The sequence below is a fragment of the Magnolia sinica genome, chromosome 11 (assembly GCF_029962835.1).
Source record: "Magnolia sinica isolate HGM2019 chromosome 11, MsV1, whole genome shotgun sequence".
NCBI lineage: Eukaryota > Viridiplantae > Streptophyta > Magnoliopsida > Magnoliales > Magnoliaceae > Magnolia > Magnolia sinica.
The window spans coordinates 8,951,372-8,979,291 of NC_080583.1; the positions used below are offsets into that span (position 1 = coordinate 8,951,372).

General features: G+C 37.9%; 1 protein-coding gene across 2 annotated transcripts; it reads right to left on the reverse strand.

The window, feature by feature from the left end:
- Window positions 1-909: 909 nt before the first annotated feature.
- On the reverse strand, window positions 910-24,677 carry LOC131218764 (phosphoglycerate mutase-like protein 1). Of its 2 annotated transcripts, XM_058213537.1 has the most exons (9): window positions 24,524-24,676; window positions 23,907-24,014; window positions 14,378-14,457; window positions 11,714-11,876; window positions 10,097-10,171; window positions 9,312-9,400; window positions 7,787-7,906; window positions 1,947-1,991; window positions 910-1,489 (listed from the first exon to the last, which is right to left on the reverse strand). In XM_058213537.1, the coding sequence occupies exons 1-9, from the start codon at window positions 24,602-24,604 to the stop codon at window positions 1,369-1,371; spliced, it is 882 nt and encodes a 293-aa protein (XP_058069520.1). In that variant the 5' UTR covers window positions 24,605-24,676; the 3' UTR covers window positions 910-1,368. The 2 variants fall into 2 exon arrangements, with proteins under 2 accessions (XP_058069520.1, XP_058069521.1); XM_058213538.1 differs by lacking the exon at window positions 10,097-10,171 and having other exon boundaries at window positions 24,524-24,677.
- Window positions 24,678-27,920: the final 3,243 nt, after the last annotated feature.

Consider the following 27,920-nt stretch of genomic DNA (forward strand, 5'->3'; position numbering starts at 1 on the left):
ATTTCACCTGAAATAGTGTAACACACAATCTTTTGACTCGGCAAATAGGACAAATTCCTCATCCTTGAACTGAGTCATGACTCGGTAGAGTCAAGGGTTGACTCAAATAGATGAATCACATCTATTTTCAATACTGCATAGTCGTGTCAAACCAGACTTATGACTCAAGTCAGGGCCGAACAAGTTAACACAGATGGTTGATATGAATTCATCCAAGCATAGGCACCTTCAATCTAAGCACAAGACCCAGAAACAATTCAAAAATATTATTTAATTCAGAAGTGCCTTCAAACTCATATAAGGCTATTAAATAAGCTCTTTAGATGTTCAAAGAATGTAGGTTTATAATGTTATTTACTAATGACTTATTATAAAAATGAAAAAATAATAAAAATAAGTTTAAGAGATAAGAATGTCTTTAACAGAAGCTAACTATTAATTATTGCATAACTAGCTGATTGATTTTACTAACTAGCCACCTAAATAGGAGACTTGGACCTCTTTATTAATGGGCCAGCTGTGGGGCCTGAGCTTGGGCTTAATGGGCCTAACCCATGGATCTTGAGCCCACTTCAACCTGCATCACCAGTTCATCTAAGTTGGTGAGTCTTCCAACCATGGTTAAGTACTTATTCAATACCCCATAGGCCCCACAACATAGGAACACATCAAGTTAGGTCCTCAAACCATCAACAATCCTAGCAAACCAGCTGAATCAAGTCCTAAAACCCCCAAAAAAAATAAAATAAAAATAAAAATCCAATAAATCATTTAAACTGTGTTTGGATGCTCAACTGAATTAAATTCTAATAACTGAATTCAATAAAAATTGGAAACAACAAGAGCAACGGACTCTCCGTACGGTTATAACAAGGAAATACTTGACCCTCAAGGGGAGACCAAGATCAATTGAAGCCTAACTACAAAAGCATATATCTTGAAACCCAATTGGGTTAATGGAATTCAGTTCGATTGGTCATCCAAACATGACCTTAATACAGAGACACATCCTTGACCTTGCAAGCATTGTATCCCCACACATTATTTATCAGTCAATCTCATTTCATATGTATCATCAGTACACCTGAACATACATATAAAATTTTTCAAACCCAACAACCTAAAATTAATTGGGCTGAGTAAATGGATTCCATGGCATCATTCCAAAAAGAATCAATGCCTAATTATCTTTTTCAGTCTCTTCAGTGTTGACTCGAAGCTCATAAAAGAATCTCAGGTAGCTTTCTTTTTTATCGACTCACAAAACAACACAGTAAGTGGGGCCCATCAAGAGGCGGCCGCTTCTAAAGAATTAAGCTAGAGAAATGGATGGCTGTCCTGCAGTGGCAAAATGGCAAGTGTTGGACTCTATATCGAGTTGGCTACTTCCTTCTCCGGGTGCTTTTCATGCGCGACGTTGTTCGGGAGATCAAGTCCAGAAGGAATCTTTCCTGGGTAATTAGTCGTCGAACAATCCGATCCAATCATACTGCAAATGGGTGCACTCACATGAGACAATGGATCGATAAACCAAGCAGTAACACCGATCACTCTAAAAAATGATCTTGCTACAGTTTGTTGCTGCTGTGCAGGACTCCCATGGCCTTGTGGGCCATGGTTGGGCTATGATGGACCCCACCTCAGATATGGGATGCCCCAGAAATCCCCACATATTGGAAGATCCTGACCCTTTCATCTCTCAGCTTTATATTATTCTTAACCATCTATTTTCAGGTGATGGATCAAAGGTTAATCTTCTGATATGGGAGATTTTTGAGGCACCCCCATCCATTGTCTGAGTCCATAAGGTGGACAGTTTGGATTAGTGAAAGCATGCACCCCACATGTACGGAAACCTGTGCAGCAGTAAATTGGAAATGTTGCTGCTAAGCAGGACTAACAAATTCCTCGAAAAAGCAATGATTTACAGATGTGAAGATGCTCACCATCTGTCAACCAAAACCATCGAACGTAGCTCGCAATTGGAAAAGCTGTGGGAATGTACAGCAAAGAGAGAAAAGCCAAAGATTAGATTGGACGATGATAAGGGCATCTAAGCAAAGTATATCCACATGAAACCAAAAAAATAATAACAATAAATAAAATACTATCATCTAAGCAAAGTATATCCACATGAAACCAAAAATAATAATAATAACAATAAATAAAATACATTGGCGCAAGACACAAGTTTTATTCATACAGGAATTATTGAATCCTCACTTCTGACAAGAGGGTAGAGATGGCAATGGGCTGGGTTTGGGTCAGACCAGGCTACCCCCCCGGACTGACCCAACACTTAAGACCCAAGGCCTGAGCCCGGACCAAACCCATCATGGACCTAGCATAGCAGCCCCAAGCCCAACCTGAAAAAATTGGTTGGGGCCATTCTTGGCCCTTATCTGACCCGAAAATCGATCAAAATCCCTATTTCCCCCTTGAATTTTCCTAATATATTCATTTATCAAGTGGGCCATGCATGGAGAAAAAAAAGAGAGGAATGAAACCAATGGTCGACATTCAAGATAGACAGTTGCATACTAAGGATTATAATGGCAATATTGTAGGATATAACAAATGTATATTAAAAGTCAGGTCAGGTCGGGTTGGGCTAAAATGACTTGAGCGCAAGCCCTACCTGAAAATTGATCGGGTCATGCATGCAAGGCTCAAGCCTTGCCCATGGGCCAAGCTAGTAGGTCCAAGACCGGCCTAAAGCTAGGTTGGGCTTGTCGTTGGACTAGGTAGGCTACCCACCCCATTGCAACCCTTACAAGTGAGGCCCATGGTTCAATGATCCACACCATGTGTCTATTACACCCCGCTTGGATGGAACATGCCCCCAAGTATCATTTGCCAGAACTGGAAAACCAAGTATATTGGCAAGGCTCATGTCAGTGACTGTGTAGATCCTCATTGATACAAGAAACACTATGTAAGTGCACTTATTTGTGCACCTATTTGTCAATCACATGGGTCAATGTGTCAGTGAGTCAGTTGAGCCCTTAAAAATTGAAGACCGTAGACACATGAAGACATGAAGCATCAAGAAGTGAAAGAACAAGTAAATTGAGGTGTCTTAGTGACCCTAACTGTAGACCCAAAACAACCTAACCCCTAAATGATCCATTCCTTAGGTAATCCCTTATTTGACCATCCCTCAGCCTTAGGAGCTATATATTGAAACATGATAAAATTGGCTAAAAGCAATTCAGAGCTGTTGTAAACCAAACCACACAAAACAACATAATTTTGTGTACTGCCGATTGACCGTCGATCGATTGGTGGCCCTGATCGATTAATTGATGGCAGCCAAAATCGTTCGTGATCGATCGGTAGGCCCGATTCGATCGATCGAAGGCACTCAAAAGTGTCCAGCGAGGTTTCTGTTAAAAATCTATTTTGCTTGATCGATCGAATGAGCCATTTTTTGCCTGTTTTTTTACCATTAGAACTTGACTCCTTTATATAGGGCACATGGACCTTAGCCATGATGATGGGTTTTTTGTGCAAGTAGAGTGTAGGTATTTGCCCACTCATATCCCTTATCCTGGACTCTATGCCAAAGAGTTTCATGACAAACTTCTTGCAATTATTCACTTTAATGAGCATTCCATGCTCCATTACGAAGATGTGGACGAACTCTCCCCTTTCTAGATATTAGACACTAAGTCTATATGTATATTCTTGTCTATATCTTCCAAAATACCCATCTAGGTGAATCTTTACTAGGAATAAACTAAAACCATTGGTTGTAGGAGATTCAACCAAACTCTCATCACCTTGATCACCTCATTGGTACATCGCATGCAAGGTGTTTGATTGTGGAGTTGAACTATTAGCATCAATGAAAGTGGGAGCAATTGAGAAGCTGATTGAAGTATCGGAGAGCATCGATCAAGCATCTTAAGCAAAGCGCTATAATGGGGCTCAATTCAACAAGTTGTCAATTGTAGAATCCATACACTCCTTCATTGTGTAGGATTACGTGTAGAGTTTGTGACCGAAACTCGAATAAGTTATTGTGTAGGACGTTGGCTACTATGTAGGACCGGATTCCCCGGACCCGGGTGTGTACGTATTAGTCTCCATAAGGAGCCTCTGGCCGGAGTGTACGTAGGGCCTTGGATTAGGACTGCTAGTGGTTGTTTGTTAGCCAATAGAAAACCAAGTCTTCGCGGGAGCCACCAACACAGGTGGAAATGTGTTCCTCCAACACGGGAGTGTATGTGTAGGTTAGTGGTTAATTTAGGAGAAACAATTATAAAGGTTAGAGGTTAACTTGATTAAAAACCTCCGAGATAGTGAAATCTGGTACACTCAAGGAGAGTGCTATCCCTTGGTGTAGATTGTTTGTTGATGATGTGGTGTGGGTCGAAGAAACAAGTCATAAATGAGGTTTTAGTAAAGATTGATGGCCATGAGATTCCTTAAAGTGACTTGCTTACCTTTGGCTCTATCATCCAAAAGGATGGAGAGATTGAGGAAGATGTTCCCAACAACTTTAGAGTTGGATGGATGAAGTGGAGATGTGCCTTCTGAGTGCTATGTCATCAACACATGCCAGTAGAACTTAAGTGAGTACTTTAATAGCCATTTCATTGGCTACAGATTGTTGGGGAATGAACATGAGGGTGAACAGTCAAATATGAGAATGTTGAAATAGACGTGTGGGAAGATTGTGAAGGATAGAATAAAGAATGAGAGGTCAACCGAAGTAATCTAAGAGTAGCCCCAGTCAAAGGTGGAAATGAGTTGGGTTCCGGTAGGGTCCAGCCTAGCCTATATACTACATGGGCCAAGAAGTCAAACCCGAGACCGACCAACAAAACCATGAACTACAATTTGAGCCCAAGCCATCTGTAGAAACCTCCCTAATATGATTCCGATAACACAAGATATATCTAAGGCACATGGCATATGTCTAAGAAGACTCATGGTCATCAAGATCAACGGCTAAGATCAACCCAATCACATCCACATGACCAATGGATTTGGGTGTACATTGGTTTTCTAGGGCACCAACTCCAATACCATGAACCCCTAACACACACACACACAAGCTCTCTATAAATAGAAACCCTACTCTCCTCAAGAAGGGTCTTACTCTTGTAAAATTCCAAGTCCCTTAGAACTTAGAGGCTTCCCCTACCTCAAGTAAATAGAGTCAAAATTTAGAAAAATGGCCAAGGAGAACTTGGTTGTGAGGATTGAAAACTTGGGAAGCTATTTCCCTTAGAGGCTGAGTAGAGTTCCCTTTTGGAGTTGCGACTTGCGAGTACTAGCCCTAGTAACCTCCACAAGGACACATGTTCCCTTGTTCTCCATCTTACCTCCAATTCTATAGCATACCCGAGATTAAGACAAGACATCCTACGAAGACTTGAACACTTTCAAAGGAGTCAAGCTCAATTCAAGAGAGATATCAAGACAACCAAAGAAGGCATTTTGGTGATCAAGTCTTTACATTCCATTCTTCGACACTCTTTTCTCTCCCTTCCTCCAGTTTTAATCATTATATTTCTGCTTTTTCTTCTTTTTAAAAGCCAAGAAAATCATTTGGTGAAACTCCTTTGGACTTTTATCTCTCCCGAAGCGTATTAATGTGGGTAGGAGAGGGTGCCTATTCCCTTCCTTCCATGTAACCAAAGCCTTTGCTCCAGAATCTAAAGTTCGAGGCTAATAACAGAGTCATATTTTCTGGAAATTCAAAGAGATATTTCTCCCTTAAATTTCAGAAAAGATTTGGATCAAAAGAAGGTTTCTAGACACCATTCTAACCATCAATTGACTAGTGGTGACTCTATTACACCTACCTCTAGTACAATGGCCCGTTCTATTCACACCATCTAGCTAAACAAGTTTAGAACTCATGCTTGTCTCCTAACCAAAAACAAATAATTAGGCTCAAGACATACTCAACTCAACCAATTTACCTAGCGAACCTCATTTTCAGGCCCATTAGTACTATTAAGAGGTTTTACAGTTGAGGCTTTCTATTACCATTTATAAGCCTCTTAAAAGCTGGTGAGGTCAGGTTTGGTCAGCTAAGCTTCACCCATTTACTCAACATGTCTCATTTTCTAGCCTGAATCCAACCCACGAATCATTAAGAGTGGCCCAAGCCATCCAAGAGGTGGGTTGGGCCAGCTAGCCTATGGATCCACCCAATCTGTTGCCAACCCTATTCCCAAGAAGGGAATCTGAGTTTTAATTGATATTAGAAGATAGAGGGCTTATTAAGATGGTTATTGATATTAGAAGATAGAGAGATAGAGGGCTTATTAAGATGGTTATTGATATTAGAAGATAGAGGGCTTATTAAGATGGTTCATTCTTGTGGTAAGGAAACCGGCCTGGGGCCTGAGAAGCAAAAGAATATTGGTTAGAACTTAGAAGTGAAAGGCCTGATAGGAGGACAGAGGAAGACCTGAACTGACTTGGATCTGTGAGAAAGAATGTGAAGCCTTTTAACCTTATGGAAGATAGGGCCTTAGGAATCTTTGGTGAAACAAGAATCCTAGAGCTGACTCCAAATTGTTGGGACTCGGGACAACGGTGCTCATGATGATGATGACAACTACTCCAAGATCCCATGATTCCAAAAGGCATCAGCAACATTTATAAACTTCAAAAGTTTTTAAACACTTCAGCATACTTCCAAGGAAATGATAAAATGAAGGCATCTGCCACTACTAGTTTGCTATCACATTCTAGAAAGTACAAGTCTTCTAGATTAACCTGGATTTGTACTAACTTGGAAATATTTTGTTGTTACATATCGTACAAACACAAAGATGTATATGCTGATATAAGCATGTATCTTTTGCATTCAATAATCATAATCGTTCCTTGGTTAAAGATGATGGTACAATGTAAATAATAATAATAATTGAAAAAATGCCAAGCTTCATATGTTTAAGGTACACATAACTTAAAACCAAGTTGAATGCTCAAATCTTTTGTTTGAGTAAATCTCCAAAAAAAAAAAAAAAAATTTGTTTGAGCAACCAAGAAACATGGAATTATCAAACATGAAACACATAACCAAATTGAATGCTCAAATCTTTTGTTTGAGTAAATCTCCAAAAAAAAAATAAAATAAAATAAAATTGTTTGAGCAACCAAGAAACATGGAATTATCAAACATGAAGAAATATGTCCACAACATTCTATCATAGCAAAAAAGATTGAAAGAGTATGCAAAGAAAACATTTTGAGGAAGGTAATAACTTGAGCAAGTGATATGAAATTGCATTCTCAGCAAAACATTTATTGACTGACCAAACTAATATAGGTGCATGGCCCTTAACAGTATTGGTGTTTGGGTGGCATGAAAAACACAAGTCACATTAAGCAGGCTATTATTTCCCCACTTTTCCAACCCAAAATATCCTTTTAGTATTTACGGCTGTTACATAACGCTAACGGTAGGACCCTTACACTATGCAGGGCTGTAACGCGGGATCTGAAAAAAAGGGCCCATAGCGGGCCTCTAAAGGCCTTTACAAGGCTGTAATGGGCTGATACGGGCCCATAACAAGCTGATACCATTTTTTTTTTCCTCCAGGAAGAAATATTTTTATTGTTACCATATCGTAATGGTCATATGACCAGCCATTATGCTGCCTGTTACCACCGAATACTACATTATTGGCAGCTGCAAAGACCCAAACACAACCCAATTGTTTATGCTGAAAAGTAGTCTTTGTGCTAATGTAATTACAATATTTCTCAAAATAATAATAATAATAATAATAATAATAAGCTTTCATTGAACACTTACTGTTTGCCGATTTCTTTCTTAACTGATGGATGGCAATTGTTCCCAAAACTTTGTAGGGTATGAAACAGGAATCCGCTATGGGTAACAACAGCAATCTCCTTCTCTTTCCGCGTCCACAACCTTGGTAGAATAAGTAAAAGGAAATCACTACAAATTTCCAAGAGGTATCCAAAGTGCATCACTCAAGTATATAGAAAACATGTACATATATTTTATAGGTTTCTAATGAGACAGCATTGGATCACATGTGAAGATGCGGCTGTGTAACTTTTTATTCAATTAGGACTAAGTCAAAGATCAGTAAATATTCAATTATGGTTTCAAGAGAGAAGCATCATTCAGACTCACTTTCCAAGAAAATGGAGTAGAAATAGAGAACGTCAAAGGAATTTCTTTTCTTTATTACAAAGGATTTGAATATGAAAAGGTAGCATTTGGTTTCTCCAAATTCTATATGCAGAAGCAAGTGAGGCATTAAAGGGTCCCTGTCTCGGTGAAACAAAATGGGTGACAGCTATGCTGTCTGATCTGACTGGAGCTGCTTCCATCCAAACATGCACTTAGGAAACACTCAGGAACTTACAGCAAGTTCCTCCTTCAGTAAGGTAAAAAGATAGGGACTAATAGAAACCAAGGCCATGTTTGGAAACCATAGATTCCATGCCAAACAGTGGAAAAGGAAAAGGGTTTCCCTTTGATGTGACGATTTGTGTTGTTTGGATAGCAAAGGAGAAGTTGGATTCCACCAAGCAATCATTACACTTTTCCATGATTTGGATTCTTGGCACAAGAAACTAGGTGAGTTTTGTGAGATGAGTATGAGATTTCGACTTGCTAGCCAAACAAGAACTCGAAATCGGAATCTATATTTCAATAGTTCTCATGGAAATCATCATTGAACATTTATTGTTTTCTCCTTTCTTTTGCCTTGGATTCAACATATCCAAACATACCGTACAAAGTAAATAGGAAAAAAGTTTCCCATTGATGGAGAACTTCTCTACAGAGTGAACTGAACTTCAGATATGGTAAAGCAAACCATGAATCGACTGACAGCTACAACGACTGCCACCTGATTCTAGGTTTCTGCAGTCCCAAAACAAATGACCTCTCAAAGATGTGAAGTTCTAGACACTCCTCTCCCACACCCTTTAAATTACAAATCCTACTTAGCCCTCCCACACCTTTACCCATAGCCATACATGCCAACCCGACACATGTATGGGATATCAAAGAAATTCAAGGTTTGTCCAAGTGTTTCAATGACCTGATACAAAAACCAGGCTAGTCGATTCATGGGTGGACCACAGTGCATGAGAAAAAACTGACAGTTACAATCAAGTGCCAGAGGTCCACATCCAACACATGTGTGGACCACCTCATGGGAGACCAGGACCACATAACATGTAGCTTGGATATCCAGCATGTGTGCCAGATTGTTACATTGGGCCACATCTATAGGTGCATGCAGGCTTCCAACACTTGAAGTTTCAAACCTACATTTATATTGGTTAAAAGGCATTACCAGTTAATAAACTTCATTCCCCTAGCTGCAACGTCCTCGTTTGCCTCTCTTGTCTCAGCTGTCCACAAAATATCGTCATCGCTCTCTATCTGAACAAAAATTCAAAAGCTAGTTAAAAACACTTCTCTAAAAGTTACAATTTCATCCAAGAAAACATTTTTGTCAATCAACGAAGTTAGATCAAATAGAATAATTACTAGTACCCCGCCTTTGGTTATACTTGTTCTAGGGGGTATGCACATGAGACACACAATAGAGAGACGAGGTAAAGGTGGGGCTACATGCAGGCAAGTGTTACACAAATACAGAGAGAAGGGAACAGCATGTGACTATCATCACTTTTTCCTTTGTTGTGGCCCACTTGAGTCCCTAATTTCTGGGGACACTTGAGTGCTCTTTTTTCTTCTTTTTTTTTTGGTGCATCCCCTAAATTTTGGGCTGATGTCCTAACATTAGCCAATGCAAGAGGCGTACGGAGTGCACATCACACAGTCATAACGGTGGGCCCCACGGCCTTTTTTCTCAAGGTCTCCTTAATTATGCATCTAATTAGGGAAGAGGAGATATCAGTGCAGCTACAAGCATTAAAAGATGTGAAAGGAGTGAATGCAATCTATGCCGTCCCTTGTGCGGTAAAATATCAACCATTCCCTGCCAAACAGCTACATGGTTATGACGAATTTACTTTCCTAGCCAACATAGCGAAGACTAATTGCAATAGCGAAAATGTCCAAAGCTATTAGCATTATATATAGTAGAGATGATGAATCTCATAAGATACTTACCAGTGAAAAATCAATTGCAGGAAAAAGATGACGGTATTCGCTTACGCTTCTCCTCTTGTCACACGGGTGAACTCCCTGCAACCAAGATTTATCATTGATAGAGAATTGCAAGGAGCCAATTGTGCCCACACACGCACGCATGCACAAAAACAGGGGGGGTGGATGGATTATGGAATGGATGCTAAAACTAGATGTGAGTTTGCACCATGCAATAAGCCTTGTAGAAGTTCAAACATTTCACAATCCAATCCATTTTGTCGTCTTCTTGTCAATGCATTTTTTTAAAAAAATTAAAAATTAAAAACATAGCCTTTTATTTTGCAATTGTCCAGGAATATAAGTTCTCACAATTAATGAGCCAAAGACGTATTAGAAACCAAACCCAACTCGCTAACTCGAGGATCATATTAAGAGTGACATTGGCAACACGTTCATACAAGCTTTGCTTTATTCATCCTACCTAAACATACCTATTGAGAGTACATTCATTTATACATGCATGATCCATGCATGTAGATTACATATTTAATGATGCATATGCATATGCTACTTAGGTGAGGTCCAAAGAATCCAAAGACAGAACAGATGAAATAGCGAGAATGCTCCTGTGAATGCACAAATGTAACACTCCAACAACCATGGTAATAGAGTAGGATTAGGGAGTAGAAAGATGCTAAAGGAAAGAATACGCTCAATGTAAGAAGGGCATTGTACTTTCCGTAACTTGACTGTGCTGATACTTGTCCATGTTTGCGTGTCCGGCAACAATTATCATCTTCAATGTTCAAGATATATTTTTATACATAAATAATTAACGTTGAGGTTTATTATTATGTTTCTTGGATTTTTTTACATATAATTAAGGGGCGTGCTCTAGTGGTGCCAGTACCATCACAAACTTACGGTGGTATGAGGAAGATGTGGGCCCAGTAATGTATTCACAGAATCCAACCTGTCCATAAGATATGTCTCCTCCGAAAAACCCCAGAGCCCAAAAACGAGCCCGATCCAAAACCCAGATGAGCCATAAAATAGGGAACATGTTGTGAGGGAACACACCAATGATTGGTGTGGGGACCCACCATGTTGTGTATGTATAGTCAAGGCGGTTCAGACCCTTCACCCAGTCGAGATGAAGGGTTAGGCCGGGATTCAGGCTGTTTTGTCACTCATGTGAGCCCTTGTGAAGTTAAAGGGAGGGTGTTCCCTGCCAGTTTGTTTCCTTTTTTGCAGACCACTGTAGTTTTAGATCAAGCTGATTTTTGGGTGCTAGAGGTTTTCAGAGATGGAGAATCTGAGACAGGTTGGATGGTTTGGGCACATCACTTGGGCTCCAAATCTGCCTGGTACCACCATAAGCTACAGTGATACTGGTATCATTGGAGTGCAACCCTGTAACTATTAATTATAACATGCTATTAAGATATTAAATTCTGTTACTTTATTATTTGTATGGATGTCTTGACCATCTGATCCATAAGAGCTACCATGTCCGAGACGGGACACACGCATCCATGTCCAACTTCATAGAATACAAGCTATGAAGACTTGACGTTTTTCATAAGTAGGTTACTTGTTACCCTACACAAACTGTAACTCGATGTCACAAATACATACCAGATGTTCACGACAAGTTTCCACGGCGATAAAAGGTGGGCAATTTAAACTTGAAATGGCTGGATGGTCACTATTCCCTGCATTTGCAATCATTAATGGAGGTGCATCCACCCCATCCACATAACTCTCACCACCAAATACTCCCACAGCTGTTTGCATTGTCCTGCAACAAAATTGTAAACAGCTATAATCTAAAGCAGCATAATCAGGCATTGGGAAATTCTCCAAACAAGAATCACAACAGGAGGGGTCCACACAAACCAAATGTATTGATCCAGCATGCGTGTAGGACATCATAGTCAGGCATAAGGTGGACTCAATGTATAGATAATCTGGCACGAAAACCAGATTGGTCCACTCATCAAGTTGTTTGCCAGTACGAAAACAATTGATGGTTATAAAACTTGCCCTTGGTCCTCATTCAATGAATCAATGTACACGTTTAATCCACCCAACTAGTGGAATGGAGTTTTTTTTTTTTTTGGTGTGTGAGATCATCTTCCCGGTGAGGCCCCACATTATGCATTAGTCATGTCCCAAGCTGACACATGTATTTTGTATGGTGCCTATGGCACTAGCAAACCTCTACTACTGGAAATAGTGAATTATAATGGATATAAAGAAAAATGTTTCTAAGGAAAAAAAATAATATATATATATATATATATATATATAATGAACCTCATTCATCCACCAAGTCCGAATTATAATGGATCTAAAGAAAAATTGTCCTTTTCATGATAAAGTTGTCATTATCAACAAAGAAAAAATGTATTTCTATTTTCAAAGGAAAAAAAAAAACAATAAATGAACCTTATTCATCCACCAAATCCCAATATGCCTGTAGATTTATATGAGAGAGAGAGAGAGAGAGAGATTAAAATCTGACAAAACTAATGGAGTTCAAAGTTTTAGGCTTCGTTTGGATGAACTATTGAATTGAATTGCAATTACTAGTTCAATCAACCAACTTGAAACTACCTCCCTTTATAATGATATTGATGGATTAGGTTCCAAATTGCAATCACTTCACTTTCAAGTTGCACTTGAAAGCATTGTTGTCATGTGCGACTGCATATGCGCATATCCATATGCAAATCGCATATGCGATCATGGCACATATGCGATCGCATATGTGGCATACGGGAAAATATGTGATCGCATACAACATATGCGATCGCATATTGGCCATGGCACATTGAATTTTTATTTTTATTTTTATTTTTATTGCAAAAAAATAACATTTTGCCTATAAAAAGGCTTCCAAATCTCCTCCATTTGCAATATTCTCACTCCAAAACTCTCTTACTCTATTTTTCTCGTACATTTCTTAATTACAAGTGGTCTTAATCTCTCTCTCTCTCTCTCTCTCTCTCTCTCTCTCTCTCTCTCTCTCTCCTACATTCCCTCTCTCTTGGAAGTTGGAAGATCAAGATTCAAGCACTTTCAAGTTTCAAGGAAGATAGCTTGTTGATTTTCTACAATAATAAATAAATAGCTTGTTGATTTTGTTGTTATTTCTTGTTAACTATATTGTTAAATGTGGATGACTTGATGTTTAATTCATTTTATATCTCTCATATGTATTTTAAATATGTAAAATTAGTTATCTATTAACTTAGAAAAGTTCTCCTTAGTTTCTTAGTTTTTTAAATTTCCCTATATATATATATATATATGGGAAAAGGTACTATGCACTCGACCTCACGATAAGCTCCCGTGAGGTCGAGCTGTGTGGGCCCCACCGTGATGCATGTCGACCATCAACACCGTGCATTTGATGGGTCCCCTCTAAATTATTGGATATCCCAAAAATCAGCCGTATATGGAACTCAGGTGGGCCATACCATCTAAAATCGAGTGAAGACACCGTTAAAACATATAAAAGCACTTGGTGGGGCCCACCTGAGTTTTGAATGCTGCTGAAACTTGGTCTGAACCCTCATCCAAGTGGGACACACATAATGGATGGGCTGGATTTGCAAACCACACCTTGGTGGGCCCAAAAAATGATTATGAATGTTTTAATGGTGCACGGCCCCTCCCCACTTCTGTATGTGGTGTGGCCCACACAAGTCACGGATTGACTTGATTTTTGAGATCTAGACCCGCGATGGAATGGTGCATTTGACTGATGGGGTAGATGTTCGAAACACATCACGGTGGGGGCCACACAGCTCGACCTCATGGGACGGACTCGTGAGGTCGAGCGCATAGTTCCAAGAAAAAAATGCGATCGCATATGCGCATAAGCATACATGATCGCATATGCGATTCGACAACATTGCTTGAAAGGAACATAACTGAAGCTTGAGGCTATGTCTTTGCTATGAATGTACTTGAAAATGTCAGCACCCATTTGGTCATTTGATCAAAATGAATGTGTGCAATTTAATCCTGGCTATAGACCATGCTCAATTTCTTAATGTCACGATTAAGACAACTGAGTGCTGATTTTGGGATGGCAGTCTTTTTTAACAAAAAATTTATATTTTGTAGCGCAGTCTAAGAACTGAGCCATCCAACTATGATGCAGTCTGACTGGTTTTTTGACATGGTCGATACTTTATAGAGCTCTTTTGTGAAATTCTAGAAACAACTTCTGTTGAATATAAAATAATACAAAGCCATCAGCGAGAACCTGAAACTTTCGGAAGGTAATACCTCAGCAATGGAGAAACAATGACTAAATCAACCTTCTTAGCAAGCCCACATGCATGCACATGGTTATGCAAGTTATGAACCTGTTGCAGTACCACAAAATCTTCATCAAGCACTTTTCTTACATTTAAAGGCATAATATATATATATATATATATATATATCTGCATAAATTATGATGCAAACATATGAATATACATGAGCGTTGTTAACTAGATCTTTTTGGTGGAGCTCAAAAATGATGGGTGAGTGCATCTGGTAGGTAACATGTAATAGAAAAGGTTAAAAAATTCTTGGCAAGGACAATGTATTAAAATTGAATATCACCTTGATTTTATTTTATTTTTTGGTTCCAAATAAAATGTAAAAATCAGTAGAGAGCGGGGTCAAATTTTCTGAAAGAAATACAGGACCCATGCCACCCAAGAGCCAGGACCCATAGTTCAATCCTTCATTCTATAAGTGATGGGAACATCTTGCGCACATGCACCCCCCCCCCCCCCCCCACAACGGACAAGGTGATCCTTGTACCACAGAATCTCTATAAGAAAAGCCCTCCAGTGTATGTCACAGCAGATATTGGAAACAAGCACCAGATTGAATTATCAGGATCACCTCCAAAATAGAGAGAAAAGACAAAGGACTGTGGTACAAGGACGTCAAATAACAGAATGGCAACATAATACCTGATGAAGTATATACAATACTAACCTTGTCCGTGGTTAATAATATCAAATCAAGTGTTTTAAACATTGACAATATCAGATGATATCATGTTTCCCACATGTGAGATACAACATCTTCATGGAGTACACTTTTTGCAAGATAGAGTTGATACTGTCATCTAAATAGTCCAATATATGGTGATATCTACGATATTCCCAACACTTTTTGTGACATTTGAAATGTTTCCTATGCGGTGCCCATGCCACCCAAGAGCCAGGACCCATAGTTCAATCCTTCATTCTATAAGTGATGGGAACATCTTGCGCACATGCAACCCCCCCCCCGCATGTATGTAAGGAGGAGGAGGGCCCCACCATCGATCTGGATCGATGACGACATCCAGGGAGGACCCCCTAGTTAGAGGACTGCATTTTGGTTCCTTGGAGTGGACCCGATCGTCATGTGAATCCCATCATGGGTTCTCATGATCGTGGCCCACTATTCCAAACGATCTAGTACTTTGAGTTTTGGTTATTATTGTTATTAGAAACATCATGGACGGTTTAAATTATTTTGATTAATTGTTAATTATGGTTACTTCGTCTCTAAGTAATAGGTTGCGCACATGGCGCGAATTTTGGGGTATAAGATTTTATTATAAATAGGCACCCCTTTTAGTCTTTTTTCAGATTGAAGATTGAATAAAATTTCTACGTTTTCCTACTCTTCTCTGAGTTGTGAAGCCTAATTGGGTGCGAAACCCTTCCTTCTTCGAAGGGCTAACAACCATGGTGTGAAGCCACATCCATCCCGAATCGCCCCCATCTCCTACCATCCATATTCCTCATCTTCTACAGTCATCCCCTTATCAAATCTACCCATGTTTGCAGCTAATCTTTCTCCTATAGCAGATTTTCAGAATCTGGCCCTGCAGGAGGGCTGAAACTTCAGTGGAGCAACATGCACGAACCAGACATCTGATTGGCGTGATACTTGGTGTGAAGGTGGACCTCCCCTAGCTGACCAGCACCTAGCTAGCTGATTTCAGATTCGTGGGCCCCACACACGTGCGGGCAGGATCCCACGCAAGTATGTCAGGCCCGGGCCACTGTCCACACGTGTGGATCATCTTGGGTTCGTTTCTCTCTTCTATTTCACTCATCTCTCGCCTTATTTCCTTAACCCTAACCTTAGATAATCCTAAATCCCAAGTCCTATTCCACTTTTGCAAACCCTAGGTTTTCCCGATTTGAAACATGTGAATCCCTTGGATTGGAAAGTAATCCTTTGCATGTGTGGATGAATTTACTCTCCTTTGAGCATTGTTTAGTCTATAATTTTTAATTAATCCATCCCTAACATGTGTAGGCTTGGACCCGCATAGATTCCCCTTGTTGAATGCTTGACTTTTATGTGGGATGTGGAATTTTTTGTGATTGTTTTAAAATTAGTGTAATCTAAAGCCTAAAATCTTGCATATCATATTTAATTGTCATGTCTTGCATCAATAAGAGGGTTTTCTTCCTTTTGTTTCTAGTTGAATAAACTATAAGACTACTGGAAATTAATTTCACGGAATAGTTGCATTAAGCGTGAAGCAAAGTGCAATAAATTTGGGTGCGGGGGCAGTGAAGCATCTCTTTCAAAATGTAAATAAGAATAAATAGATAGGAGGCAGGAGTAAGAATAAGCATCTGAAGTGAGGATTCGAAGCAGGAACAATAACTAGTTAGAAGGATCCTGCAACTAAGTTCTGCCATCCATTAGTGGAAACTGTGTTAAAGAAACTAAAAAGAGAGAAAACAAGAGATTTATATTATGAGAAGGGTTAGGGAACTCTCATTATATTTGAGCTCCCAAGTGCACAAGGTGCTAAATTGCTTGTACACTCTCCATATTAGCTAAATAACTTCATTGTAGGACTAAACTCACAAGACTAAAAAAAAAGGAAAGAAAAGAAAAACACAATAAAAGGTTGACTTTGTATTCTCAGCAGTCCCCATTAAATTATACATGGTGGGATTCAAGATTTTCAATTGCAGCTTGTCTTTAGATTGAGCCCTCGACATACATTGTATCTTCTCTTGAGATAGCATGCAACAGCCGAACTCGATAACCATCGAGCCACCAAACTATCATTCGTATGAATCAAAGAGAACGTGCAATATTGCACAACAGCTGATTGAACTATACCCACAACTATTGAGCTCGTATGCCCATAATGGCATGTGAAGACAAAGCATAATACCACACATGAAGAAACTGCACACACAATAAATAACAAAGGCCTGATAAAGGAAGGAACCATCAATGGAAAAGGAAAGCCCTAGTACTGGTTGAAATCTTCCATGTCAGGTTGGGTCGACCATTATATTGAATAGTTTGTGCACGTTGAGCAAAAATGAGCTTAGAACTATGGTATTTTTGGAGGTGCTAAGCTTTACTTGGACACAGATCCACCACGAAGACAGGCTTCTCCAATGACGGCAGCCACATTTACAGCAATGACGGGCTTCTCAACTACGATAATGATTTGAGGCCGATGGAGATGGGTATGGAGGGAGATCAAAATGGAGGGTGAGAAAAAGGAGGGCACCAAAGAAGCAACTGATTGCAAAGATATTTCTGGTAACCCTGCAAATCTATGGGTTGGATGAGAAAGGAGAAGAAGAAGAAGAACATACCACACAAACAAAATCAATTGGGATCTAACCCACTTTGATACCATATCAAGCTCAAACAAGTAAGTTTGATATCACACATCAAATTTTGGATCACATGATCAGAAAGCATATGGTATGCAGATTCAAAATTGGTGGAATAAATGTGAATTCTTCAATGGTGGCATTCAATGGGTTTCATCTTTCAAAAATGTCCAAAGGGCTTCAACATCTCTTAAAACATTTCAAAGGTTCTAGATCTCAAAACATCCAAAAAGAGCTCCAATACCTTTGAAGGGCTTTCGAAACCTCCAGCAACTCTCAAACATCAAAGGTTTCCTTGGAAAGAGAATTTGGACACACCACTCACGCATGAAAATTGGGTGAATATGCATGAGGAAATCAAGTGTGACAAGGATGGTGGTAGACTAATTGCACTTTTCAATCAGAAATGGATGGACTGAGCTTTGTTTCTCTAATATAATGTTACAGAAGCTACACAAAGAAAACAAGAGATTTATACTATGGGAATGGTTGGGGCATTCTTACTAGATTTGAGCTCCCATGTGCACACATGGTTTTGAAATTCGGTTCTGAAGTGGTCATATTGGTCACCCCGATATGCAATATGAGGGTGAACTGGTCTGTTTAGGAAAAATGGGTTGAATAGGCCAATACATATCAATACAGCCGTAAGGTCCCAATTTCATGAATTTTTCCAAGTTTTCTCTACTTTTTTTAAAAATTGTTTTTTCATTTCAGCTATGGAGGCAGCTTAAAAAACTAATTTTATATTAGACCTAGGCCTATTTTGGAGATTGAACAAGATTTGAGAGAGATTCAATGAATTGAAGCGTTATGAACCATTTTGGCAAAACAATAGTAGGATACAACTATCACTTTTTCACTTTTTAATCTCCTTTTTGTTGTTTTTCAACATAATGGGTCCTAATCTATCAAATCGTACTTTGTATATTGATTAGGGCCTACTTGGTTGACTTTTAGTAGGTCATGCCGATAGACATCATTCCTATCAAATAATGGTCTGACACAGCATTTAATACATGAAAAAAACATAAGAATGATAGATTCCAACGTTTTAGATTTTTTACTATTTTCCTTTCTATCTTTCAAAAAATTTTAGGCCAAAAAAATTTGGCCAATACAACTTTTTTAAGTTTTGATATGCCCCGTACCATATCATTTTTGGGCCCGGCCAATATGTTCCCTGACACCAGTATTCAAAACCATGGGTGCACAAGGTGCTATATTGCTTACTCTCCACAGAGTAGATGAAAGGTGCCCCTTTGCAAAGAGAGTAGTTACAACCAGAACCAGTGTTTTAAATATCGGTGATATTATCAATAATATCGTCGATATTATCAGTATGGCCAGTTTGGTGATATCAAAATTGCTGGAAGTATAAAAATTTCCAAATATCGCCGATATTTTCGATAATATCAGTGATACTTGGCGATATTATCGATATCAACGATATTTTGAGAAGTAATACCATCGACAATATACCTGAAACCAGCAATAACATTCCCAATGTCAGGGAAACATCCATAAATAGGCAAAAATTGATATAAATTTGGAACAAAATTCCAAAACCCTATAAATCTCCACTTTTTCGATTTTCTTTAGAATTTTGTTCCTTAGATGATTTCGATCACACTCTTGGTTTTTATTGAATAAAAGTTTGGATTTGGGAAGAAATCTCAACTCGTAACAAAGACAGGCTAGAAGTCAAAGGTGACAAAAAATCCACAGAACTTTTTTTTTTTTTTTTTTTTCAAATGTTAGCATGGATTGCCATGGAAATCCATGTCTATGCATGATGATCATGCATTGACATGATTTGTAGCAAAAAAAAAAAATAAAAAATTAACATTTAAGTGAAAATGGGGGAATTGAAAAAAAAGAAAAAAAATCCTACAATTTTCATTTTTTATATATTGGAAACTGTGTTCTTCACAATTGATTAATGTGACAATTTTATATACGAGCGATTGGTCACAAATTTTATATATTTATTTAATACTGATTTTTTCGACAACACATGGTTAGGCCCCTATACAATGGAACTTATTATGTGTGTACACACTAACAATATCTGGATTCCTACATGTGTAAATATGGGTCTTTTCACATTTCCTGAAGTTTTATTGAAAAATTCTACATTTTTCCTAATGTTTCCCTTAGATAAATGTATTTTTATGAGTATCGGCAATAATATCGGTGATACTAATATATGTTTCCATAACCCCGGTCATCGATACATGTAATGATAGTGATACAACCCACTTTCCTACTAGTATCCATTGTGGGACTAAACTCATAAGACAATAAATATACAACACAACAAAATAAAAAGTTGAGTTTGTATTCTCAACAACATAAGTTGGGTTTGTAAACAAGATGTACCAATACACCCCACATCATATCATTTTTGGGCTCAACCAATACACCCCCTAACTCCAATATCCAAATCCTTGGGTGCACAAGGTGCTACATTGGTTACATACTCTCCACACTAGACTAAATGGCTCAAGCCCCTTTGCATAGGTACTTATTACAACCCACTTTCCCACAGGTATTTGATAACAACCCACTGATGGGGACATCTCGCGCACATGCACGAAAGTTGAGTTTGTATTCTCAACAACAGAAGTTGGGTTTGTAAACAAGATGTACCAATACACCCCACATCATATCATTTTTGGGCTCAACCAATACACCCCCTAACTCCAATATCCAAATCCTTGGGTGCACAAGGTGCTCTCTCCACACTAGACTAAATGGCTCAAGCCCCTTTGCATAGGTACTTGCTACAACCCACTTTCCCACAGGTATCTGATAACACACTGATGGGGACATCTCGCGCACATGCACCCCCCCCCCCCCCGTAAAAAGAAAACCCGTACGCAAGGAGGAGGGCCCAACCATCGATTTGGATTGATGACGACGTCCAAGGAGGGCCTCCTACTTAGAGGGCTGCATTTTGGTTCATTGGAGTGGACCCGATAGTCATGTGAATCCCACCATGGGTTCTCATGATCATGGCCTACTATTCTAATTAATCTAGTACTTTGGGTTTGCTTATTATTGTTATTAGGAATATCATGGACGGTTTAGATTGCTTTGATTAGTTGTTATTTTTTATTACTTCGTCGCCAAGTAATAGGTTACGCACATGGCGCGATTTTTGGGGTATAGAGTTTTATTATAAATAGGCACCTCTTGTAGTCTTTTTAATTGAATGAAGTTTAATAAAATTTCTGCGTGTTTTCTGCTCCTCTAAATTCCGGAGTTGTGGAGATTTAATTGGGTGTGAAACCCTTCATTCCTCGAAGGGCTGACTACCGTGGTGCGAAGCCACACCTATCCCGATTCGCCCCCACCTCTTATCATCAATATTTCTTTTTTCCTACAAACATTCCATCTACAAATCTATCAATATTTGCAGGCCATGGGCTTTGATGTCAAACTCCACTATTTGATAAAAAAGTGTTCCCAAAGAAGAGGTAGCGTATACTTAGCTCTACAGAGAGCACATAATTTTGGTTATTTTATTAATTTATTTATGGACATGGTTTTAAATATCATCCAATACAACTTTGTATCCTCCGATTTGTATCAACTTCGTTCCGAAATGATATAAATCACCCCGCTGATATGGGACCCAATCAGACCAAGTTGAACAAAGTCGCGATGACTCATACCAGTTTTGGTCCCTAAGCGAGTCACACACTCAAACCGGTACCTAAATCCATGTTTATGAATGAGGATGAGATTTTATAAGAAGTAATAAAAGTAAACATAAATATAAGGTGATATTTTGAGGTGCATAACAAGAACGAAAGAGAAAACATCAAATTGGAAGGAAAGAGTTCCGATACAAAGAAATTATCTTATTGTTCCCTCTTTAACAAGGATGTTGGCGATGACATTTAACCCTCCAGAGATGGAGGAATGAAATGTTTGTTCTTGAAGTTAAATCCCATAATCTTCAAACATTACAAACAATCCCCGTGGCTAGGTAACTCCATGTGGATCTGACACCAAGGAATAATTTTGGTTCTTTTTAGGTATTTGTTCCATTGCGTATTTTATTTCTTGTATTCTATGGCATTTGAATTCTCTGATTCATTTTGGATATGACTGCATCATTTTTGGTAGTACAATCTCTACCGTGGGTGACTTGATGTGGATCTGAAGACCACGGTATAATTTTGGTTCCTTTTTGGTGTTTGTTGTATTGTGTGTTTTATTACTTATGTTGTATGACATTTGAATTGTATGAACTCATTTTGGATTTAACTACATCACTTTTGGCAGACGACACAGTTTTGTCTCCTAAACAATGGAAAACTTTTATGGTTAGAGCTTTTTTTTATTTTTGGTAATATTTTTTAGTGCAAAGTGTGTAATCATGTCTTTACACATCTCTTGAAGTTCCACTGAATTTTTTTTACCTGACGTTATTCCTTAAGAGTGATATCTATGATGTTTCCCAATATGTATCACGATATTTCCCATTCTTCAATGTATTATATCATGCGTGATAACAATATATAGAACATTGATCAAATCATCCACAACTGTATAAAAGAAAAGGAGATTGAAGATGCGATAAAATAGGTTATCAGTCTCCACAACATGAAAAGAATAGGAGTGTATTTATTCTAACCTGCGGCAGAGTATTAGAAAAAAGGAAACATCCTCACAACTTAAGTCAACTACCATGTAGCTGGTATTAGATCACATACTCAAGAGGACAGATAGATGAACTACTGCATAATTAACCCTAGCTTTCTAACTCTTCCCTTCTGGTCTGGTGAATTAGATCTATCATTCTAAAGCTTGGAAATCAAGATATTGATCAATTTCTAGCTGTTCTTTGGTATGGATGTCTAGAAGCTGATCTTTGCTCCTAATAAAAGGAAATAACAAATAACCACATTCTTCCTTCTCTTCTGAAATGAGACTATATTTCATGGCAGATCAGTTTTCCGTGAAAGACAGCTTTGGTTGAAACATGAATTGCACTTGAATTGTCACCAAACATATTAGTAGTGAGTAGTGACTGACGTATCAACTATCATATTGGTAAAAGAACAGGAAGTCCACATCAATTTTCTAGAACAGATGGCATGCCCCATACTTCACCTCAATACTCAATATGATTTTTCCCCACCAAGACACAAAACCCAGTTGCGAGCTTTGATGTAATGGCGATATTTTTCAAAATAATTAATAAATTACTCATTCAAGAGTAAAAATTTGAGAAACTACATATTAAGACAACTAGATATGCATGGAACAGCACACCAAGGAGCACTTCTACTACAGCCTTGATAACTATTTAATGGATACGAGACATTATCTCTAACACACACACACACACACACACACACACACACACACACACACACACACACACACACACACACACCACGCACGCACGCAATGTTTGATGCTCTTTAATAGATGCATGATACATGACTAAGTGTAACTCGCATTAACTTCAACACAGTGGCTGCGTCGTCGTCGTCACCATTCCGAGTTATTTGGAGTTGGCTTTACAGTCCTGTTTCACCAATCATCGGAATAGGAATTCTAATGATTGCTTCACAAGAGTCCTACAACCGACTGCCCACCTGACTTGGACTGGCTAGTACCGCATTAGCTGATTGGTCCTCCAAAATATCAAGAGGAAGCAAATGCAACTTCAACATTGAATATAAAACCGATTTTCCTTTCAAATGGAAACAAGGAAACTTGGGTTTGAATAAACAACACTGAAATTTAGAATCAGTTTCTTAGAACTTTTAATAACTGCATGGAAGCTCTTTCCATCCGCTGTGCATAAAGAAGGGACATCTCTCGATGAAAAAAGAAGCCGTAGTGGCTCATCGCATACTAGCTACCAACTGAGCTCCCCTATAGGTACTAGTTAATCAAGATGGTCCCCTAACATCTCCATATAACATTATGAAGCTTTTTTCTTCTCAAAAAGATATTTCTGACTCGTCAACTTCCATTTTTACGGGGACCGCCTTTTTCTAATTAGAATGTACAATAAACACTAAAAAAACAAGGAGAGTAAGAACTTGGACCACTGAAACAGTAAGGGTAAAGTATCCAAGGAGTAGAAGTTTGCAGGTTGCAGGAGACTCTAAAAGCCACAAGGTATTTATTACCTGGTCCCAGCCCAGAGGAGTAAGGTGCGCATCAAAAAGTGCGTGTGATAAGTAGGCATCATGATTCTTTTCACCTTCTACATTGTGAATCCCTTGCGCATGCCTCACCTGGATGTATCATTCCATAAGATATGTGAAGATTAAATGGTCAAGAACGCAAACTTAAGGACAGAAAATATACAATATCTGACTGAGCACTTGCCCGGCCCAAGAAACCAAACATGCCAAGCCCACCTTTCAGTGTTCCATACCTCTCATATGTGAGCCTTGTGATGGATGATATGCCCCAAAAATCTCCCCCCATCAGATGATCATAACCCCCAATGGACCATGTTAAATGTGGCTACAGGTGTTAATTGTCCAACTTCATCAGATGATTCATGTGGCTAGGATTATCTGATCGGGGGGAGGAGTAATTGAGTTATGGTTCATTTTGTGTTGCGACCCAATGGATCAATGCCTCAGACTACATTAGGTGGACCCACTTGTACCATTGTTGGGTCAAAAAAAAACTCTAGATTTTTTGTCAAGCATCATATGAAACCTCACCAAGTATATTTTTCCAAAAACAAATGTGGGGGGGAGGGGGGGAAGAGGACATGAAAAACAACACAAACCAGGTGCAGAGTTTTGCAACGGTGCAATGGAAAGAGACTTGGACCTTCAGTGCTATCCATGCCCACAATTCGATCAAGCATAAAAAATAATTGTAAGATAAACCTGTAAGAAAAACAATAGCATATTGATAAGCATATAGTACATCCAAATCCAGTTTCCATAGAAATTGGCAACCATATCATAAAAAGGCTTTCATTGAAAGAGAAGATATGAGCAGTGAAAGAAATACAATCAACGTGAATAACGATGCTTATCATGAAAAACTAATCAGGAGAAGAAGTACACAAGGTAACATTTGGGTGCATAGCTTGTTGCAGTAAAGCCGAATAAGTAGAATTTTGTGGGAAAAATTGTCAAGGCAGCCAAAAACCAATTCAATAAAACAAAAAAAATAAATTCAGAAACCCGTCCTACATTTTTTTAAATAAAATTTCTGAGCCTGAGTTGGCATTTGAAAAAGAACAATATTAGGCAGGAACATAACTGATGATATTGTCATTTTTTTGATCGGCAGAATAAAATTTTAATGATATTGTCTCACCTTTCCAACTGTGGGCCTTAAAAGATCTAACAGAGCAAAAACTGTCAACAACCAAGAAGAAATACATGTGGACTATAGTTCCACTCCCAAATTGTTATAACCTCAGCTATTAGAGAACCAATCTACCCCAATTAGAAAGCATAGGCATGATGAAACTCCGTTGTTAGACCACAATCCAACAAAAGAACCCAAAGATAACAACAAAAATGAAACACCCGGATCAGAAATTATCCATATCTGATTTTTCTGGCCATCAACATGAGAATCCAAACAAGGGTTTCTCATGAAACAACTGCTGGAGAAAGATAAAACCTAGAATACTTGACGTAGTTTACTAGTTACCTTTCTTTTCTTTTCTTTTTTCCTTTTCTCTTTTTTTTTCTTTTTCTTTTTTTTTTTGGTATCGAAGTCACCATTTCTAAATGTGGTAAATGCAATGTTTTAAATATTAACGATATCGGCCAACATATCCCACGATATATCTTGTATCCCACCTGTGCGATAAGAAACGCATAGGTAGTGCCGATATATTCCACCTATTCAATCTGGTGAACATTTTCGATTTCCAACCAAGTTTTTTGTTGTAAATCACGTTAAATCAGCGTTAAATAATTACAAATCTATGATTCTTCATGTTTTCCATGAAAATAATGAATTTGGAACTTTGATTTCGAGATTTAGGGAGATGGGCCAAATTGCAAAAAATTGAGAAAAATCAAAATTTCTCAATTTCTAACAAATTAGTTGCAATCTTTGTATCCAAATACAAAATCAAACATGTATGTACGTAACTTGATCCAGTGATTCTTCTTTTGCTTTTGAATGTATTGCTTGTGTTTCCATACACATCTTTTTACATTTATAAATTATATAAATAAAAATTTATAAATTATATGAATAAACTTTGAATACACTTGCATCAGTTCAGTTGGACAAGGCATATATTTGGACTCCATACAAAGGAAACCCCTATTACGTGCACCTTTTTTTGTAGTGTTTTGATTTCTAAGTGTGTATTGATGTCTTTTTCAACAATCCATGAAGTTTCATTGAAAATTTCCACCAATTTCCCAATGTTCTCATGTTTCCCAACAACAATGATACATTACGCGATATAACCGATATATCCCATGCGATAATTGATATGTATCTGTCTCCCAAGGGTGCGATACATTACACAATAACAATATTTAAAACATTGGGTAAATGTGTATGAAATCCGAAACTATCATCCAGTGGCGTTGCTTAAATGGACCATATACCAAACTTCATACTAGTTGGACAATCGTAACCCTTGGATTGGAGGTCTTTTAGGGGGGAAAAAGGACAGACAGAGGAACTTTGACGGATGTTATTTAATTCATTTTCCCTCATGTAAAAATCATCCAATAGAATGGTTAGGAGTATTTGATCAGTGTGATTTCCAATCATCCAAGGTAGAGTCACATGTTCCCAAATAAAGATACTTATCAACTTGTAAATGAAAATCTTCCATGATTTCTAATCAAGAACAAGCCTACAACAGCATCACAGCAAATTCTAAGCACAAAAACCATACAAATAACAAGAAACTAAAATAACCACATGAAAAGTTAGCACATAACACCAACCAACACAAGAAACAAAACACAGATTCCTCAGACAGAAATTTCTTCCATGATTTCTATTCAAGAACAAGCCCATGAACATTATCTCACCACATTCCAAATACAAAACCCATAAAAAAAATAACCAAAAAAAAAAAAATGCAAAATACAAATCATAATTCATCCATATAAACAATCAACAAAAGAATGGAAAAATGGATTGGCCCGAAAAAATGGAAAAAACAGAACTCTCATTAAAAAATAAATAAATAATCATCCATATAAACAATCAACAAAAGAATCCAAACATGATTTGCCCGAAAAATGGAAAAAACAGAACTCTCATTAAAAAAAAAAAAACATAGTTCCTTCGTAAAAACAATAAATACTAAGCAAACATCATAACACGGATGGGAAAAGACTGAAACTTTTCTCCAATCATTTCAAATTCAAAAATGACAACCAAAAAAAAAAAAAAAAAAACATGAATACAGCTGAAAATGAAAATAACCCAGATCACCATTAACAGGATCTAAACACCCTCCAACCACAAAATCCATAAAATCAACAAAAACTATAAAACTATATATATATATATATATATATATATATATATATATATATATATATATATATATATATATATATATATATATATATAGTCAAAATAATAATAATAAGAAAACATAATAACTTAGATGAGAATAATGAAAAAAACTCAAAATCTCTCCAATCATTTCAAATTAAAAAACAACAAAAGACCCAAAAAAACAACAGAAAATGAAAAATACCCAGATTATAATTCATCCAGTAACATTATCTCAGCACATTCCAAATACAAAACCCATAAAATCATTTTTTTTTAAAACGAAAAATACCCAGAACATAATTCATCCACATCAAGCAACCAACACAAAAATCCAAACATGATGTGCTCGAAAAAAAAAACAAAAAAAAAAAAAAAAAAAAAAACTCTGGAAAACTACAGTTCTTGGATCCAAACAACAATAGGAAGCAGAAATCGCAACATATATGAGAAAAAAAAAAAAACTGAAAATTTCTCCCGTCTTTTCAAATTCGAAAACAAACCCAACAAAGGAAATGAGAATCATAGCAGTATCTGGTTATTTTTGCTTGCCTGAGAGAGAGAGAGAGAGAGAGAGAGAGAGAGAGAGTGTTTTGAAGGTTGGGTATTGTATATATGCAAACGGTTGAAGTAGGAAACTGGAATTGAAATGGTCAGGGCGTGTGGGCGTGTAATAAAAACAA